We start from the raw sequence: 20183 nt of genomic DNA, 5'->3' as shown, positions 1-20183 counted from the left end.
AGTAGAGTTAGTGTGTGCATGTATATGTGTGTATCAGTGTTTTTAGTAGAGTTAGTGTGTGCATGTATATGTGTGTATCAGTGTTTGTAGTAGAGTTAGTGTGTGCATGTATATGTGTGTATCAGTGTTTTTAGTAGAGTTAGTGTGTGCATGTATATGTGTGTATCAGTGTTTTTAGTAGAGTTAGTCTGTGCATGTATATGTGTGAGTGTGTGTGCGCATGTATATGTGTGAGAGGGCAACTGTGTGTGTCAGTGTGTGGGTGGCTGTGTGAGTGTGTGTATGTGGCATATTAGTGTTGGTGTGTGTACGTACAGCATGTGTGTGTGTGTAACCTAATGAGCGAGTGTGTGCGTGTCTCTGAAGATGGGCTGTGCAAGTGGAAGGGGTTATAATTAGGAGCAGGTGGAGCACTTACTGCTGACAGGGCAGGCGAGGCCAAAAAAAGCCTTTAACGGCGGACGACGCACCGGCGAGAAGCGGAACGGGACGGGCGGACCGCTGCGTAGCGAGGAAGCAGCTGCGATGGCCAGCAAAGGTGAGATAACGCACAATGCCACCACGCCACAATGCTACAGCACAAACACAAGTGTCGCTGTGCGGGAACAGGTTGGGGGGGGGGGGAGCTCTAAAGGTTTTTTTTGCCTTCTTTAAGGAGCTGGATGATGGATTGTTCCTGTGTATGTGGACTCACCGTATTCTCATGTGACTAAGATATGCAAACTCCACCTTAAACTAGACATTGTGAGAAAGAGAAACAGACAGACAGGAGATGGACAGTGAGAGTGTGGAAGCGCTGAAGCTTTTGTGTTTTGGCTCCGTGAAACCGTCCTGGTAATTTATTTTGGCCGTGGTCACTGGGGAGATTCTGAGACGCCCATGTCAGAGTGAGTTAGCGGGTTAGCGGGTTAGCCAGGCTGGACTTTGGGGCGTGTGGTTGGTCTTAGTTCTATTTGATGTGATATTCCAGAGGCCCAAGTGCATCTAATCAGTCAACTCCGCTGTTCAGATTTACACCTCAGACTGCCAACGGATCGCTAATGTTTCCCAGACAGCCGTCTGGCAACGCTAGTGCTGATGTGCTCTGACTGACCTGCGCGGCTCTTCTGCCTCGACTCTGTCTGTGTCGCAAGTGCACTTCTTACACGTGGGAAAAAAAACAACAACATCTAACTCATGAGGGCTTAATGTGGATTACACCTGTGCTAGGATATCAGCATTTATATTATTAGTGTTGAGTAATGATATCAGCATGTATATTATATATTAGTGCTGAGTCATAATATCAGCATTTATATAATATATAGAGCCGAGTCATGATATCAGCATTTATATCATATATTAGAGCCGAGTCATGATATCAGCATTTATATCATATATAGCGCTTCCTCTGTCCATAAAGTAGCTGAGTCATGATATCAGTACAGTATATCATATATAGCGCTTTCTCTGTCCATAGCTGTTGAGTCGTAAACACTGGTCCCTGATTGGCTGCATGTCTGGAATCCTACTGCTGTAGCAATGACACATGTGCACACTGCAGACCAGTCTATAGTATACACTATATACTATAGAAGCTATAGGTATACTAATACTATAAAGGTATTTTATACACTATATACTATATAGGTATTTTATACACTGTATACTATATAGGTATTTTATACACTGTATAGGTATTTGACACAATGACACATGTGTACAGACCTATCTATAATATACACATGTGCTCACTGCAGACTTATCTATAATATACACACATGCTCACTGCAGACTTATCTATAATATACACTGTATACTACATAGATATTTTATACACTGTACAGGTATTTTTGTGAGTGATCAGTTTTAAACGTGATATCTAATATAACACATCAACACATGCAGCAGCTGTAGTATAGCAGCAGACTCATACATCTCTAAATGTATTTGATAAGAGGAACTTTTACAGCATCATGTCCTATTTTTAGTTTGGGTTAACACAAACATTATATGAAATTCATCATTAACATGATGAACTCCGGTATTGTGTTTAATAAAACCCCTCATGGAAATATCTTACCTCCATGAGGACTCAACTCAACTCAGGAAGAGGGAGCATTTTCCAGCATTATTTTCTTTGAGTAAATCCCAACCAGCAAAACACAAGCTGTTGTGTCTGACATCAGATTGCCAATGACTCACTGTTGAGTCAGCAAGTTGACCTACTGCTGGTGAAGTATGACCAGTTCCTGATGACCAGATGCTTGTGTAATGACGGCCTGTAGATCTGTGCCGTGTGTTAGCTTCTCTTCTCTAGCAGCATGTGTTAGCACTGTGCTGTTAGCTTCTCTTCTCTAGCAGCATGTGCTAGCACTGTGCCGTGTGTTAGCTTCTCTTCTCTAGCAGCAGGTGCTAGCACTGTGCCGTGTGTTAGCTTCTCTTCTCTAGCAGCATGTGCTAGCACTGTGCCGTGTGTTAGCTTCTCTTCTCTAGCAGCATGTGTTAGCACTGTGCTGTTAGCTTCTCTTCTCTAGCAGCAGGTGCGAGCACTGTGCCGTGTGTTAGCTTCTCTTCTCTAGCAGCAGGTGCTAGCATTGTGCCGTTAGCTTCTCTTCTCTAGCAGCAGGTGCTAGCACTGTGCTGTTAGCTTCTCTTCTCTAGCAGCATGTGCTAGCACTGTGCCATGTGTTAGCTTCTCTTCTCTAGCAGCATATGCTAGCACTGTGCCGTGCGTTAGCTTCTCTTCTCTAGCAGCAGGTGCTAGTACTGTGCTGATGGGTTTTTATCCTCATTGCCAGCATAATACAGCCAGCTATAATACTCTATACTGAATGCAGCTCATAGGGCTATAGGCTACTGAATGACGCTCATAGGGCTATAGGCTACTCTATACTGAATGCAGCTCGTAGGGCTATAGGCTACTCTATAGGTTACTCTGTACTGAATGCAGCTCATAGGGCTATAGGCTACTCTATACTGAATGCAGCTCATAGGGCTATAGGCTACTCTATACTGAATGCAGCTCATAGGGCTATAGGTTACTCTGTACTGAATGAAGCTCAGGGCTATAGGCTACTCTATACTGAATGCATCTCATAGGGCTATAGGCTACTCTATACTGAATGCATCTCACAGGGCTATATGCTACTCTATACTGAATGCAGCTCACAGGGCTATAGGCTACTCTGTACTGTATGCAGCTCATAGGGCTGTAGGCTACTCTATTAAACTTTTAAACAGAGAAGTGTAATTTTTTTAAAATGACAACTAGCTGAATAACATTACTGACATTAGTTAAAGTGAACTTGCAACAGTATATTAAGATTAAGCGAAGTCCTTCAACTACTAGTCACTTGTTAGCGCATAGCTGTATTGCCATAGCTACTCCCATTCACTTGTATAGCGTTTTAAGCTAGCGTTAGCTAACTAGCTAGCTCGGTTTACAGACTAATTAAATGATTCATTCCATGTCCTAAAGAACGATTCATTTAGCCTAGAAATCTAGACGCACCCTAGCGGCGGCAAATTACTTTGCTCAGCCTGTACGTCTAGTATCAAACCATAGGGATTTCTATTGGCTGACGCCGTGGACATCATCCAATCACAGTGCTCTTTTTTGTCAGAGAATCTTAAGGCGGGCTTAACAGGATAACGACAGTCCTGCGACGGTGAACAACAAGGAAGGTGGCTATGGCGAACGAAGAGCGGTTGTTTGAATCGGCGTTGGCGTCAACTTTGGAGGAGTTGGTCTTTTTTTTTTTTGAAAGTTGAGCAACACAATGCACTTAAGTCATTCCTTTCGAAGAAGGATGTATTTGCCGTTTTGCCGACCGGATACGGATATGGTCGTAGCGCTGGCCTATTGCATGCCTAGGCAGTTTGAAAGACAATTCTCTGCCCTCCCCTTGGATTAAGCAAGGTGAATGGTTCGATTCCAGACTATACATTTCAATGATATAGGATGGCCCGCCAGGCTACGATTCATTGGTATCATGATTATAGACAATAATACTGTGAACACAATTATGTTTATCTGCTCTTATTGCTTGTTAAGAGAGAAAGTTTATTTAGTGACGTAAGGTGACACTCCCACTTATACAGACCGGAACTGTCCCGTTTTGCTCCCATAGTAACGAATTACGTTGCTCTATCTCGCTAGTAATCAAGGATCTTTGGCTATAGGCTACTCTGTACTGAATGCAGCTCATAGGGCTATAGGCTACTCTGTACTGAATGCAGCTCATAGGGCTATAGGCTACTCTGTATGAAGCTAATAGGGCTATAGGCTACTCTATAGGCTGCTCTGTATGAAGCTCATAGGGCTATAGGCTACTCTATATGAAGCTCATAGGGCTATAGGCTACTCTGTACTGAATGCAGCTCATAGGGCTATAGGCTACTCTATAGGCTACTCTGTATGAAGCTAATAGGGCTATAGGCTACTCTATAGGCTGCTCTGTATGAAGCTCATAGGGCTATAGGCTACTCTGTACTGAATGCAGCTCATAGGGCTATAGGCTACTCTATAGGCTACTCTGTATGAAGCTCATAGGGCTATAGGCTACTCTGTACTGTATGAAGCTCATAGGGCTATAGGCTACTCTGTATGAAGCTAATAGGGCTATAGGCTACTCTATAGGCTGCTCTGTATGAAGCTCATAGGGCTATAGGCTACTCTGTACTGTATGAAGCTCATAGGGCTATAGGCTACTCTGTATGAAGCTAATAGGGCTATAGGCTACTCTATAGGCTGCTCTGTATGAAGCTCATAGGGCTATAGGCTACTCTGTATGAAGCTAATAGGGCTATAGGCTACTCTATAGGCTGCTCTGTATGAAGCTCATAGGGCTATAGGCTACTCTGTAAGTTACTCTGTACTGAATGAAGCTCATAGGGCTATAGGCTACTCTGTACTGTATGAAGCTCATAGGGCTATAGGCTACTCTGAAACAAGGTTACTGGCTTACCCTGTAACTTCCGGAGTAACAGGCTTTACTGCATGTATTAGTTTTGAAGAGACATATTGTTTTGAGATCAGGGATGACTCCCGAAGTTACCTCACCTGGGTAAGCCAATAAGCCCACTTCGTAGTAGGTTATTCTCTGAACAGGTTTGGTCAGAAAAGACGTTTTGGTTGTGCTTTTGGTGCCGTTGATGTATATTGGAATAAGCAGACTGCTCTTTTGGCTGGAATGAAAACCTGCTGCAGTATGCCATAAGTGGTTCGATCACCCTTTGATTTGTCACACCTGTGATAATGTGTGCAATTAGCCTAAAGGCTACATACGCCGGCGTCAGTGACATGAGTGTGTTGCCCTCCGACAACAGCAACACAACAGAACCACAACAGCATTACAACAGCATCACAACAGCAACAAAACAGCATCACAATGTAGCATCCGTGAGCTCCAATTTACATGTAATCAGAGTGTAGCGCTATAGTTGCCTGGTTGCATTAGCTACTAGCTGTAGCAACTCGAGCTAGGTAAAACCGGAGACCGTTTTCAACATGTTTCATCCAGTCCTTCTAGTTGCAGAGTTCGCAGGTGCTAGGCTAGCGCAAGTCATCAGTATGTGTTAGCCTGCCACTAAAAACAGTCTCATTACATGCCTATTATCCCAATATGCATCTTGCACATTACATGCATAGTTGCATACATCTGCACTATTACTTCTGCACTTTACATCCACTCCACTCCATGTGTACTTGTCTTGATACTATGTGTAACGGATGCCAGTTACTGTAGCTTAGCTGTGCTTGGGGAACGTTGGTAAACCTCACTGCCCGACGCCTCATGTGAGCCAGTAGCCTGGGCTATTGGCTCAACTGTCAGCACGCTCACCTCCCGATCCGAGGTGCTGCTGTTCGCCGGTTAGAGTCCGGGCGTGTGCAGGGCTGAATCGAGCAGGTTCAACACAACGCGGGTTACATTACATATGCTTATTTGTATTTTGTATATTATGTTAATACGTTGATATGTGCCTACATGTATATAGTTGTCTATATTGTACAGTATACATATCTTTATTATTATTGTCTATTGAATGTGTTACTACTACATGTCTATGTGTTAATACTACATGCCTATGTGTTAATACTACATGTCTATGGAGATATTTTTGAGATATGTGCTTCCTAGAGGCATTTTTTAGTAAAAGTTGGGAAAAGGACTCTTAAACATAATTAAGGTGTGCTGAATCCAACTAGCCCTCTTCCCAAGCTGAATTTTGAGTTTATGACCATCTAATTAGCTTAAACAAAATGGTGATTTTGGGCACCATTCTTTGGGAGGATGTCATTATACCATGTAAATTAATTCATATTGTTCAAAGAAATCTCCCTCGGCCAATAGATCAAGGATGCCTATGTTAATTACCTGAAAAAAACCTTTGAAAAATGTAATTGTTAAAATTTTATAACTGAGCAGGCACACGGTATTTGACGAATGAGACTTTTGAGGGTTTCGGGCTTGAAACCAAAGGGTTGCCGGTTCGATCCCCGACCAGTAGGAAAAAAAGTGCCCTTGAGCAAGGCACCTAACCCCTCACTGCTCCCCGGGCATCACTGTAGCAAGGCAGCTCACTGCTCCAGATTAATGTGTGCTACAGACCCCGTTTACACGAAGGGAAAACGCAGATATTTCCCTGCGGTTTGGCCTCTCGTTTACACCAAAACCCTGTTTTTACCACAGAAAACGATTATTTCTAAAACCTCCGGCCAAAGTGGAGATTTCTGATAACGCCGGTTATGTGCTGTCGTGTCAACAGGGATAAACGGCGTTTTAGCTTCTTAAACGTCACATTATGCGCCTGAAAATCCTTAACGTCATGTGAGCGCCTGATGTTTACAGTTTCTTTGGCTACTGATCAGGATTATCATGGATGCTGTTAAGATGCTACTAATTTTTACTTATGTGCAAACGCTTCTGGCCTGTTTGCATTGGCAACAACTGCTCTACATGGAGGGGCAGAGGCGAAGGAGGTCAGCATTTTTACTGCTCGTGTTAGTCGTTGGTGTCGATTCTGAAGATTTTGATTGGCCAGCATGGCTTTATTCCTTTCCCTACACTGCCACCCATAGGTTTGGCATAGTTATTATGGCGCCCGACAGCGTATTTGAAAACAATGTTGTGTGCACGATGTTATTATTGAAAACGGAGGGGGGGAAATATTCGTTTCTCTAAATAGCTTCAATGTGTGACCTGTGTGTTCACTAATTCACGGATGGGATACATGCAGAGGCCAAATTCCTTCTATACGCAAGTATACTTGGCCATAAAACCTGATTTACATTACATTTTACATAATTGAAGTGAATTAGGTTGGTAATGTATGTAGTCTTGGAGTAAGTTACATAGGCCTTTACCCATTTCGGTAACACTTTACGGTAAGGGTACATGAATTATCATGAATTCATGCATAAATTAATTCACAATTTATGTATTACTTCATTCATTAATATCTAATTAATCATCAGGAATTTACTGAGTTCATAGTTTGTCATTTGTGACCTCATACATGAACACATTACTAAAGTATTAGGTATGGTGGGCACATCATTATGAATTACGATGTATTAAGCATGATCATGACTATTTATTTTTCGCCAAAAATGTGGTCATCACTGCTCAAATTCTGATTTGAACATAACTTTGGAGTTCTCTAAACACATGCCATTATTCACTTTAGTTGAGGGGCCACAGACATGATGAATGCATGACCAATTAACCTAAAATTCATGTAATCATGATGATCGTGCTTAAGAAATCATAAATCATAATGATATACCCATCACACCTAATGCTTTAGTTGATGTGTTGTTCATACATGAGGTCATCATATATATGTATTCCTGTCAATTCCATAGTATATTAATTCCTGATGATTCATAGGATATAAAGGAATGAAGTAATGCATAAATCATGAATTAATTAATACATGAATTCATGATAATTCATGTACCTTTACAATAAAGTGTTACTCATATTTCTTCATAACCTTTGTGTTAGTAAAATGATTGAATGTCCTGTGAATTAATAGCTAGATGAATAACTTTATAACTAGTGCAAGTTCAAGTTACTTTATTTGTACCCAGAGGTAGATTTTGTTTGCAGTAGAATGCTTCAAGAGAATTTGCCAGAACAGGAGCACAGAGGATGCCATCTTTACGGCAATTCCCTCCACCCTGTCCCTCCTGGACAATAGCAACACCTACGTACAGTATGTGAGGATGCTGTTCATTGACTTCAGTTCAGCATTCAACACCATTATCCCCTCCAAACTGATCACCAAACTCAGTGAAATGGGCATCAATACCTCCCTCTGAAACTAGATTCTGGACTTCCTAACCAACAGACCGCAGTCTGTTAGATTAGATAACCTCACCTATTCAACCCTCACCCTGAACACCGGCGTGTGCTGAGCCCTCTTTTACTCCCTCTTCACCTACAACTGCAAACTTGTACATGGCTCTAACACCATTGTCAAATTTGCAGACAACACTACTGTGATTGCTCTCATTAGCAACACTAATGAAACAGCCTGCAGGGAGGAGGTCCAGCACCTAACAACCTGGCTCTCAACAGCAAGAGGACCAAAGACCTCATTGTGGACTTCAGGAAGTCAAAAGCTAGCACACAAAGCCCCATCCTCATCAACAGGACTGAGGTGGAGCATGTCACCAGTTCATGTTTCTGGGTGTCCACATCTCTGTGGACCTCTCTTGGACCCTCAACACCTCTACCTTGATCAAGAAGGCTCACCAGCATCTCTTCTTCCTGGAGACTAAAGAACACAACCTCTCTCCTCAGACCGCTGCACCATTGAGAGCATCCTCACCAACTGTGTCACAGTATGGTATGGCACCTGCTCTGCCTCCGCCCGGAAAGCACGGCAGAGAATGGTGAAAACTGCTCAACACATTACTGGTTCCTCACACCCCTCCCCCCACCCCCCCTCCATCAACGCCCACCCCTCCATCAACACCCCCCGCCCCTCCATCAACACCCACCCCTTCATCAACACCCCTCCCCCCCCCTCCATCAACATCAATAAATGTACATACTGTAATTACACTTAAGCACAGCGATATTCTACTGATATTTATACTGTTCATACTGCACATACACTTATATATTTTCAGTACTCTGCACAATGACAATGTAGATGAATCTAATCTAAGATAATCTAATCAAATGAAACATGTGACTGCTGGCCATCTGTCACATTTGGAAATGAAGGATATGATGCTAGCTTGTTAGTTAACAGTTGTTCGTGATTATTAAAGGAACTCCAATGATTTTAAACTCCAAACACGTGTCCACCCACCACGAAGATGTTTACCAATGAAGCCAGGCCAGACTCTTTGCCAAAGAGGACCGTAAACATAGTCAAGAGTATGGTTCATGAGGTGATAATAAGGCTAATTATTTAATTATAATTTTTTTGCATTTTTATATTTTTCATAGCCTTTACTTTTTATTTTTTGCCCACGGGAGATTTCTGAGATGCACAGATGTGAACAATATTAATTTATTTACATGGTATAATGATGCCCGTCCGAAGAAAGTGCCCAAAATCGCCATTTTGGCAGCCATTTTGTTGATGCTAATAGATGGTCAAAAACTCAAAATTCTGCTTGGGAACAGGGCTAGTTGGATTCAGCACATGTTAAATATGATAAAAAGTCCTGTTCCCAACTTTTACTAAGAAATGCCTCTAGAGCCATTTACAAGGACTTTTTCTTGAAATAGCACTTGTCTATTACTACTACATGTCTATTTGTTGAATGTACAGAGAGTAATTAACACCTACCAAAGTCAAATTCCTTGTATATGTAAGTATACTTGGCCAATAAAAACTGATTCTGATTCTATGCAATTTAAAGGTAGGTATTTAAAGGTACACTATGCAGGTTTAGGTATTTTTGGCCACTGTAGAGCTCCCTCTAGAGTTGTGTTATATTTATATTTAACTTTGCTGTTGTAAATAGCAAACTTGTCATGACTTATCCCGCCTGTACACAATGAAACTATGTTTGTTGAGGAGGTAAAGGATTAACAACAGGCAAAAATTATCTCCAAAGAGCTATATCTACTGACAGGGTAATGTTTCACGATTCTTGCGAGATTTGTTGGCCCACCGTTCTTGAAGTTGCATGGCTGGTTTTGTCGTTAGCGACTCGCTACGTCTATGCTGTATAGCTATGCTAGGTAAACAATTTGCCTATTACAAGTTTGTTTACCATCAAATTGGCTTTGTAAAGGTTATCTTGCATTGTGTATAGTGCTGTCAGTTAAACGCGTTATTAATGGCGTTAACGTAAACCTATTTTAACGGCGTCAATTTTTTTTATCGCGAGATTAACGTTCTTTTTGGTGTAACAAACTTTGTAGTTTTTTCACATGCTGTTGCAACAACTAGTAACGTTAGAACAACTACAACACCACACCAGATCTAGCTAGACCGGAATGGAAGGTTGTATGTGCTGCACGTACACGCCCCCTTTTAGGGGAAAGATGACTGATATAATGGAAATCTATGCTGCATCAAAGTGGAGCGCGAAAAGGGCTTATAGTACGCTTACTAAATCTTGAAACAAACGTGAATAAAAGGCACATAATAAGGTTGGTGTAAGAGTTATCTGTGTGTTTATGGGATTAATGTGATGATGTTCCTATGTTTTGCACTTTCCAGTTTACTAACAGGAGTGTCACGAATGTATCGATAGGCACAGTCAAACTGCCCGTGGCTGACTATAATTAAGTTCAGCAAGCTTAACTTTACATGTCATAACATCAACTAAACATAAGTCACACATTCATTCTATCACTTGTAATATGAACATAGCCTATTTCCTACAACTAGGTGAGATACTTAGCTATGTTATACTGAAGTTCCACAGTTAGCTAGCCAGCAAGCTAACCGTTTTGCATGGAATATTATGGTAAAGTGTGGCTACATGCTAAATGTGTACAATGCATGGGGTATTGCAAACGAATTAGGTTGGTAATGTACATCGTTTCGACATGAGCAAGTCCAATGTCCAATGATATAATGTTAACATGTTTTCTGCTAAAATGGGGCGTGATGCAGATTAAATGTATTGTAGTGAACTGAGCCTAGCTGGTTCATGACTGAACTCCCATAATGCTGTGCAGTGTATGTGTGTGTGTGTAATGTTGATGTTGGTTTTAGTATGAGTAATTGCGTTTACCTTGTCATGTATGTGTTAGCTGGTATAGTCTTTCTTTATGTTGTACCTCATGTGTTTACCCCGTGTATTGTATGTGACTACCCTGTTTGTGTATTGTGCTTGTTTAAAATTGACCTCCTTTGTGTTGCCTGTGTAATGACGTTCGTGTGTTTTGGTGCGTAACCAATAAAACCATTCTGAGACAACTTTGCAGTTTGTTACAGTATCTTTATCAAAGATTGTTAAGGCGGAGCAAGATATTTCATCAGGAGCCACTTTCGGGAACCCGGATCGCACGAGGGGGGGGGGGGGTCAAAATCCCCCTTTATGCAGAGCAGAGGCAGCGACTGCTCCATTGAAGTCTATGCGCATAGCTCAGAATTTCACCACATATGCTAAGGTCTTGGTTCTATAGAGTTAGGCATGTGAATTTCGGGCACATTTTCATGATCCTCAAACCCTTCTGAACATTTCAGGTACATTTTTAGCATTTTTGAGCATTCCAGTCTGGAGAAAATCAACCTTATATCAGGTGTGCGCCGGTTATTTATGCAGCTGCTGTTGGCCGGTTGCAACGTACGCTCGTCAATACGTCATCGACACGCCTCTTTATGAAGACAGGATTCGATCCCCATTTCGCGCCCATAGACATGAACTACGACGAAGTATCTTGCTCCGCCTTAACAATCTTTGCCATTAGTAGGCTAGGCTACGTAACGGCATGCTGCACACACTTTGTTGGGCTTACGAGCCAGCCAAAGAGTAGTAGCCTAGGATGACGCATTAGTTGTGTGCCGCCAAAGATTTTATCACTGTCACTTGTTCTGTTATCAACATTCCTCTTTGGCTGCTACTATTTGCGATGCACTCTGCTTTCGACATTCATTTACAGATTCCATATTCTTTTCAAGACAACTCCGTACACCAGCATCACACTTTGCCGCCATGTAAATCACGATTCAGTTATATTTGGTCAACGCTGCTCCATAAAATCCATTGTTCATCCAGTGTTTGCCTGTTAAAAACTTCGGCGTTGATGTGTGTGACAAGTGACAGTGCACCATAGACTGTACGCCTATAAAATGGCAGTGCACTCATGTTGAAAAGTTCCTTATTTTCAACTGAACTCAAAGATAATGAATATAGTATGAATATAATATGTTCTGTTTGTTATGCCTTTATAATGTGTGTAGGTCTACATTTTGTGCTTGCACTTCTGCGGTAGCATTTATTTCAGTGTATATCAGCTATATTTCTGAAGAATATATTGTGTTGCCTCAGGTTTGCTGCACATCTTTTGAAATTTGATTTGAAATAATCAAATAGACCTACTACGTCTTAAAGTTACGTTAATAAAGTAACTTGCTTTGCTTTCATTTGAATCCCAATCAAGATACACAATAATTGCTTTATTGTTAATATGGACTCCTGGAAAGTTCAGAAATGCAAAATAATAGAATTTTAATCATATGATAAAATATGTGATTAATCGTGATTAACTATAGGAATTCAGCGATTAATCGTGATTAAAAATTTTAATCGTTTGACAGCACTAATTGTGTACCTTTAAGGTGAAAATCTTGCATAGTGTACCTTTCAAAAAAGAAAAACCCCTCCATCATTCATGCACATTCACACAGCACGGTATGGTTATGATTATGGTCATTTCAAATAAGATATACAGAGAGATGTTAAATCCCTAGAACTATAGGTAGGGGATTTCACACAGAGGCCCATCAACATCCAAAACTATTTACCATCAACAAATCAACAACCAAAACTATTTGCCATCAACAAATCAACAACCAAGACTATTTGCTATCAACAAATCAACAACCAAGACTATTTACCGTCAACAAATCAACAACCAAGACTATTTGCTAGTGCTGCCACCATTAATCCACCATTAAACTTAGTCGACGTAATCGACCATGAAAATTAGTCGACAGTCTACATGTCAATAACACATGTCCATAGTGTCCACTACAGTATACTATAGCCTAATAGAAATGCAGATACTTATGCTTAGATTGTTAATACACAATGTTTTTTACATTTTTTTTATATTAGTCGTTTAGATTAGTTGACTAATTTTTCGAAAGATTAGTTGTTAGAAAATTAGTCGTTAGGTGGCAACACTACTATTTACTTTCAACAAATCAACCTTTTTGGGCAAAAAACATCTGACAGAACAGCGTTCCAGAGCATTTCACTGTGGTTATCAAGCAGGCACATATCACATTATACTGTGGTGGGTGTATTTGATGTTCACAGGGTTCCTACGCAGTATGGAAAACCTGGAAAAGTATGGACGTTTATTTTAATAATTTCCAGGTCTGGATAAGTATGGAAAAAAGAAACAAGGGTATGGAGAAATATTTGTGTTTCCAGACTATTGCATTTGCAGTACTAATCACTTCACTCAGGTCATAATGAACCATTCCTACTGTTGTGCAGCTTAACTGTCAGTCCCCATCGTCAATATACAACTATGATACAACTAAGATACAACTAAAAATGATCCAGCTAAATGGACGAATATTAAGTATCATTTTTTAATTCACTTCAGTTGTCCATACCTTTGTTTTCACCGAGTTATCCCAAACCAGAAGTGGCCGCAATGTCGAGAATATGGTCAGAAAAATCTACTGAGAAGTTTGGAAATTTGAGTTGGGAAAAAGTATGGAATTTTGAAATGCAAAATGTGTAGGAACCCTGTGTTCAGTTGTCAACAAGATAAACGTCCCCCTGTCTCCCTAGTAACCGTCCCCCTGTCTCCCTAGTAACCGCCCCCCCCTGTCTCCCTAGTAACCGTCCCTAGTAACCGTCCCCCCCTGTCTCCCTAGTAACCGTCCCCCCTGTCTCCCTACCCAAACCTAGTGATAGACCTGATGTACTGGCGGGATGTTAAGAGGACGGCCGTGGTGTTCACGGGCCTTGTGGTCGGCCTGGCCTGCCTGTTCCAGCTCAGCCTCATCAGCGTGGTGTCCAACTTCCTCCTGGCCATCCTGGGCTTCACCATGTTCGTACGCCTCCTCTGCAAGGCCCTGCACCTCGTTCGCCTCATTGATGCCTCTCACCCTTTCCAGTGAGTCTGTGTTTTGCAAAAATAACCTCTCCAGTCTCAGGCTTTTCAACAGTCACAAGTGGAGCGCCATCAGTTCAGCGTGTACTCATTCAGACTGAGTAACTTTGACTTCATACATGGCTGCTGAATTAAAGTGTTGGGGCGGATATAAAAGTATACTGTCACTGTAGGGCAGTGTTTTTTCAAACTTTTTCAGCCCAAGGACCACTAAAAAAAAAAAAAAACCTCACGGACCACCTAGCTAAAAAAAAAAAAAAAAAACAGTAGACCTATACTGAACCACCTTGCTTATTGTATTTGCACCTTGCTTATTGTGTTAGAAGATTCATTTAAACTGGCCTAGCTTACATAAGCAGTTTTGCAGAACTGTCTGGATTTACATACAATTTGGTTCAATATAGCAAAAAACTCATCTATATTATATTTTACCACGTCTGCTCGCGGACCACTTGGGTCAGCTTGCGGACCACACTTTGAGAAACACTGCTGTAGGGTAATGTCAATTACACTGTAAGTTAAAAGCACATTTGAATGTAGCCATATGTTTTTATTAGTGATTTCTGCTGTGATAATGAAGGCATGTATGAATTGATACAGCACCTGTGGAGGTGGCGTGGAGCCTTTGTGTTGAGTCTGGGTTCTGTGGAGTCTGGGTTCTGTGGAGTCTTTGTGTTGAGTGGGTTCTGTGGAGTCTTTGTGTTGAGTCTGGGTTCTGTGGAGTCTTTGTGTTGAGTGGGTTCTGTGGAGTCTTTGTGTTGAGTCTGGGTTCTGCTCTCAGGTCGTTCCTGGATGAGGATCCCACCCTGACAGATGACATCACCATTCGCATGGTGGAAACCATCGTTCTCCTGATTGCCACGTCCATCACAGAGCTAAAGAGACTCTTGTTCGTTGAGAACATGATGGATTCAATCAAGGTATTACACAGTCAATGCAAACTGAGTTAATGACCAGAGACTGATATCATCTCTCTCAACTCAACAAAGCACACCGAAACAGTGCAAATAGCGACACATCTTTAATCCAAATCTAAAGATGGCCGTCCTTCTCCTCCCATAGTTCCTGGTGCTGCTGTACCTGCTGACCTATGTAGGTGTCCAGACCAACGGCCTCACGCTGGTCATGTCTGGTAAGACCGATAGCACTCGTCCCATGGCAGCGCCTGTAACTATAGCAACATCTCAAGTTTGACTCTCAGGAAGTGGATGTGGACTCACAGATAAACTGATGACCTCTCTGATGACCTCTCTGATGACCTCTCTGATGACCTGTCCCGTTCATAGTCTCCCGTTCATAAGCTATAAGCTGCACTGAGGAAAAGCCATTAACTAAATATCAGTGTAACAATACTGCGTATTGTTTATTTGTTCACAGATTTTAACAAAGCCAATATTGAAGTCTCATACACACGTTATGTGACAAAATGTTGTTCAGTGATCATCTGTTTTTTAATGAAGCCAAAGCTCCTTGTCAGACAAGTTGATTTCTACCAATAATGTGCCTTCCCTAAGTTGATTCAGTGTTTGTCCTTGTGTTTGACCTTGTGTTTGACCTTGTGTTTGTCTTTCCACAGCGGTGATTTGTGCCTTCTCTCTCCCTCTGTTTTACCGGCTGCAGCAGGTAAGGACATTGTTTGTCCTCCTCTATGAAGGAAGGGGAGGGAGAAAGACTCATCTAAAGGCATACACACACTCACACACACACACACGCACACACACTCACTCACACTCATACACAGACTCACACTCTCTGCTGTGTTATGTTTGTTCTAGGGACGCATTGAGAGGATCGTGAAAGCAGTGAACGCCTCTTTAGATAGAGGCAAACTAATGTAAGTGCTTTCATTATATTCTTAAATACAGCACAGAGCAACCACATACCACTAGCATATAGAAATATGATCTCAAAACTATTAGCATGACCTGATCCAAAAACACTTAATGTGTGTACAAGTCTTCTTCAATTAAATTCTTTTTCAGTTTTGAGCAAATTGCCTGTAGCAACAGGCATGTAGCGAGCAATTTATTTGGACATAACTACATGCCCGTTGCTACAGTCTATAAACCATTTTGTTGCTAATGCAGATAACGAGTCTATAAACAATCTAGCTCAAAACTCGATCTTCTAATTATACATTCATACACACACATATGCAGAAACAGACTTTTGTAGATCTACACTAGCATGTAACTCCAATGCATGATGAATACTGTTCTGGCTGTACTGGATGCTAACTCTTGCTGTTATTGTGACTGTACTGGATGCTAACTCTTGTTGTTGTTGTGACTGTACTGGATGCTAACTCTTGTCGTTGTTGTTGTGACTGTACTGGATGCTAACTCTTGTTGTTGTGACTGTACTGGATGCTAACTCTTGTTGTTGTTGTGACTGTACTGGATGCTAACTCTTGTCGTTGTTGTTGTGACTGTACTGGATGCTAACTCTTGTTGTTGTGACTGTACTGGATGCTAACTCTTGTTGTTGTTCTTGCAGCCTTGACAGCATCTATGAGCTCATCCACCCGTCTCCTCCACCGCCTCCTGCTTCGACTCCAACGCTGAAGGCCAAGCTGAAGGCCAAGTGATGAGGGAGAACGACACAGGCGGGGGGGGGGCAGTGGGTTTTCTGGGGAGGGCATTGGGGGGTGTGGGGTGAATGGGCAGAAACTGGAGATCTGTGAACAGATATGGAGAATCTGTGAAAAGCACAGGAGGGGGAAATAGAAAAAATATTAAAATGTCTTAATGTTCAGCCTGATGGAATACAGGTGGAGTGTATCGGCCACTTAAGAATGAAGCAAGATTTTAAGATCATCACTTAAGAATGGAGCAGGATTTTAAGATCATAACTTAAGAATGGAGCAGGATTTTAAGATTGTCTTAATTGTGCAAACGGATCGCTGATCGAAATGGTCAGGAAGAATTCACATTCATAAAAACGTTGTCTTAAAAGAAAAATCTTGAAATGTCTTAAAGGTTTACCCCCTAAGCCCGTACACTAATAATGTCCCAGAATGTAGTCTGGGAGTCGCTGGCAGCTCTGCCTCTAGGGATCTGAGCCAGATCCCATCCAGATTCAATCAGGAAAAAAACACTGCATTCACACTGTAACTTAAGTTCTTTTGATCACCAAGTTCATCTGCACTTTTGGAATGAGAGAATGGGCAAAGACACACCAATATATTTAAACATTTACGGAAGACAAATTGGGGGAAGTACCACACACTCAGCGTAGCTGGTTAACATGACGGGGGTCATCTAGAACCTAAATGGAGTAACTTTGAGTGTGTGATACTTTTTCCTGTTGTTTTTTTGTAATATTATTGGACATGTGACAATCAGAGGTATACCTATAAAGATTGAGTGTGTTTTTATATATTATTTGAAATGTGAAGATCAGAGTTGTACCTATAAAGATTGAGTGTGTTCGTCCATTCTCTTCCTCTCCCCGAGGGCCAGGTTTAGCAACAGGGCTCTTCATTTCAGTTCTGTGATTATTGAACCTAATTTATTTATCTTGGTCGTCAGCCGGTCAGCACGGAGGGAGTAGAAGCTCATGTGGCACACACACACACATGTGCATTGTGTATGCAGTGAGAAACTAGCCATTCTGAGCTATCTCTATTAAAGCACTTTTAAGAGCAGCTGAGTTATGTACACACGCACACACACACGCACGCACACACACACACACACACGCACGCACGCGCGCACACACACAAATGAAACCAGCCTCTGTAAGGCAAGCTACAGCTGAGGCAAAAAAGCAAGTCCTCTTTGCAGAGAGGTTCTTTAACATGTATGACCTCTGACTGTCTGGAGATAAAGCAGCTCCAGTTATGCGCCTTCTGTTCATGTTTACTACCAGTTGAAACATTTACATTTATTTATAATCCTCTGAGATGCAACTGTTGTCTGAAAAGATTCACATTTGCCGAGAAACACTGTCATGTTCAACAAAAGTGTTTAATGGGATGCATTTGAGCATCATCATCATCATCATCATCATCATCATATACCATGTAGGCCATTGCACTGTGCCGGCAGTACACTTATATTTATATTCAATTTAAGACTGCAAAACATCTGTCCCACCGACAAAACAAAGTCAAAATATGTCCAGACCGGAATGACTAATTCTTTTTCCCCCACAAGAGGGCGGCATTACACATGAAACTTTTTCTTTTGATACCGCCAGAATATCATTTGTGTGTCAAATGTTTTTTATTACTTTAACAGAAATAAAATGAGACCCCTGATAAACAGCACGTGTGGTCGTGGTGAATCAGCACGTATTATGCATTTTGTGTTGTTTGTTTGTTTGGCTTATACCTGACAGCAGGGGAGAACGTAGGCCTAAATGGGACATTTAGTCTTGGATGAGACCAAAGAGCTGTGGTTCATCTGAGTGGTTTTGAACACTTCCAACAAATGCTGGCAGGGTAAATGAAGCCAGAGGACCGGTCAGAACTAGCCCAGCTGGGATGTGGGGAGTTTAGTTAAATAAGGATGCAGGGTCGTGCTACCGCAGATCTTAGAGCACTCAGCTGTGCAATCAGTGGAGCATTCTTCGACATGCTTTGTTTACATTTGTGATGTCCCAATCAAAAACAGACATTTTTTTTTTGTCTTTTTAAAAAAACTGGTTATCGGTTTGCAATGTTTCTCAGGCAATCGCGTTAGATATAATTTCAAATGGAATGCTCATGTTGTGCTTACACAGGCAACTGAAGCTTGGAATGAAAATAGTTTCCATAAATGGAACAGGAAACCATTCTAGAAAACGCATGTCACGCTAACCTCTGGTATATCTAACAGAACCTCTGGTATATCTAACGGAACCTTCTCTAATCTAGATCCACTCTGGAGTCGTACTCCATCTTGGGCGTCATTGCTGGGAGTCAGAGTAGAAGCTGATGTGATTGGTAGAGTAGAAGCTGATGTGATTGGTAGAGTAGAAGCTGATGTGATTGGTAGAAGAGGAGGAAGGTGTGGTAATGGCACGGCAGCCTCTAAACTTCTCTACATTTAAAGTTGTTGTGTATGCAGAGCAGTAAGAAACTATTCTGGGCCGTCTCTATTAAAGCACTTTTAAGAGCAGCTGAGTTATGTAGGTCACCTGCGGTCTGAGCACACACACACACACACACACACCTACGGACTGCGGAGATGGAACAATCTGCCTCCTCAGTGCAGGGTTCCTACGCAGTATGGAAAACCTGGAAAAGTATGGAAGTTTATTTTAATAATTTCCAGGTCTGGATAAGTATGGAAAAAAGAAACAAGGGTATGGAGAAATATTTGTGTTTCCAGACTATTGCATTTGCAGTACTAATCACTTCACTCAGGTCATAATGAACCATTCCTACTGTTGTGCAGCTTAACTGTCAGTCCCCATCGTCAATATACAACTATGATACAACTAAGATACAACTAAAAATGACCCAGCTAAATGGACGAATATTAAGTATAATTTTTTAATTCACTTCAGTTGTCCATACCTTTGTTTTCACCGAGTTATCCCAAACCAGAAGTGGCCGCAATGTCGAGAATATGGTCAGAAAAATCTACTGAGAAGTTTGGAAATTTGAGTATGGAAAAAGTATGGAATTTTGAAATGCAAAATGTGTAGGAACCCTGTCAGTGGGCGTAGCGCAAGGAGGGGACACTTAGTGGACTCTTGGACTCAAACAGAACCAGCACCAGTCTGCTGCAGTGCAGCACAATACACACACAGATTCTGGACTCTATGGGCCCCACAATACACATGCAGGTTCTGGACTCTACGGGCCCCACAATACACACGCAGGTTCTGGATTCTATGGGCCCCACAATACACATGCAGGTTCTGGACTCTACGGGCCCCACAATACACATGCAGGTTTTGGACTCTACCAGCCTGGGAATACTCATACTAAAT

At 41.7% G+C, this 20183-nt stretch overlaps 1 protein-coding gene across 1 annotated transcript; it reads left to right on the top strand.

Annotated features, from left to right (window-relative positions):
* Positions 1–251: 251 nt before the first annotated feature.
* On the top strand, positions 252–18531 carry rtn2b (reticulon 2b). The gene is made up of 7 exons (XM_042092994.1): positions 252–538; positions 14057–14264; positions 15043–15181; positions 15324–15393; positions 15838–15884; positions 16037–16095; positions 16758–18531. The coding sequence occupies exons 1-7, from the start codon at positions 526–528 to the stop codon at positions 16846–16848; spliced, it is 627 nt and encodes a 208-aa protein (XP_041948928.1). The 5' UTR covers positions 252–525; the 3' UTR covers positions 16849–18531.
* The last annotated feature ends 1652 nt before the right edge of the window (positions 18532–20183 follow it).

This window comes from Alosa sapidissima, chromosome 5 (assembly GCF_018492685.1).
Source record: "Alosa sapidissima isolate fAloSap1 chromosome 5, fAloSap1.pri, whole genome shotgun sequence".
Classification (NCBI taxonomy): Eukaryota; Metazoa; Chordata; class Actinopteri; order Clupeiformes; family Clupeidae; genus Alosa; species Alosa sapidissima.
The sequence above is the reverse complement of the archived record's forward strand: the minus strand, read 5'-3'. Positions and strand labels throughout refer to the sequence as shown.

What these genes read in the sequence shown, in the direction of transcription:
- rtn2b (XM_042092994.1), top strand. An exon ending in ACATGATGGATTCAATCAAG is followed by an intron (nt 15,182 to 15,323) that starts GTATTACACAGT and finishes CTCCTCCCATAG; the next exon opens with TTCCTGGTGCTGCTGTACCT. An exon ending in CCTCACGCTGGTCATGTCTG is followed by an intron (nt 15,394 to 15,837) that starts GTAAGACCGATA and finishes GTCTTTCCACAG; the next exon opens with CGGTGATTTGTGCCTTCTCT.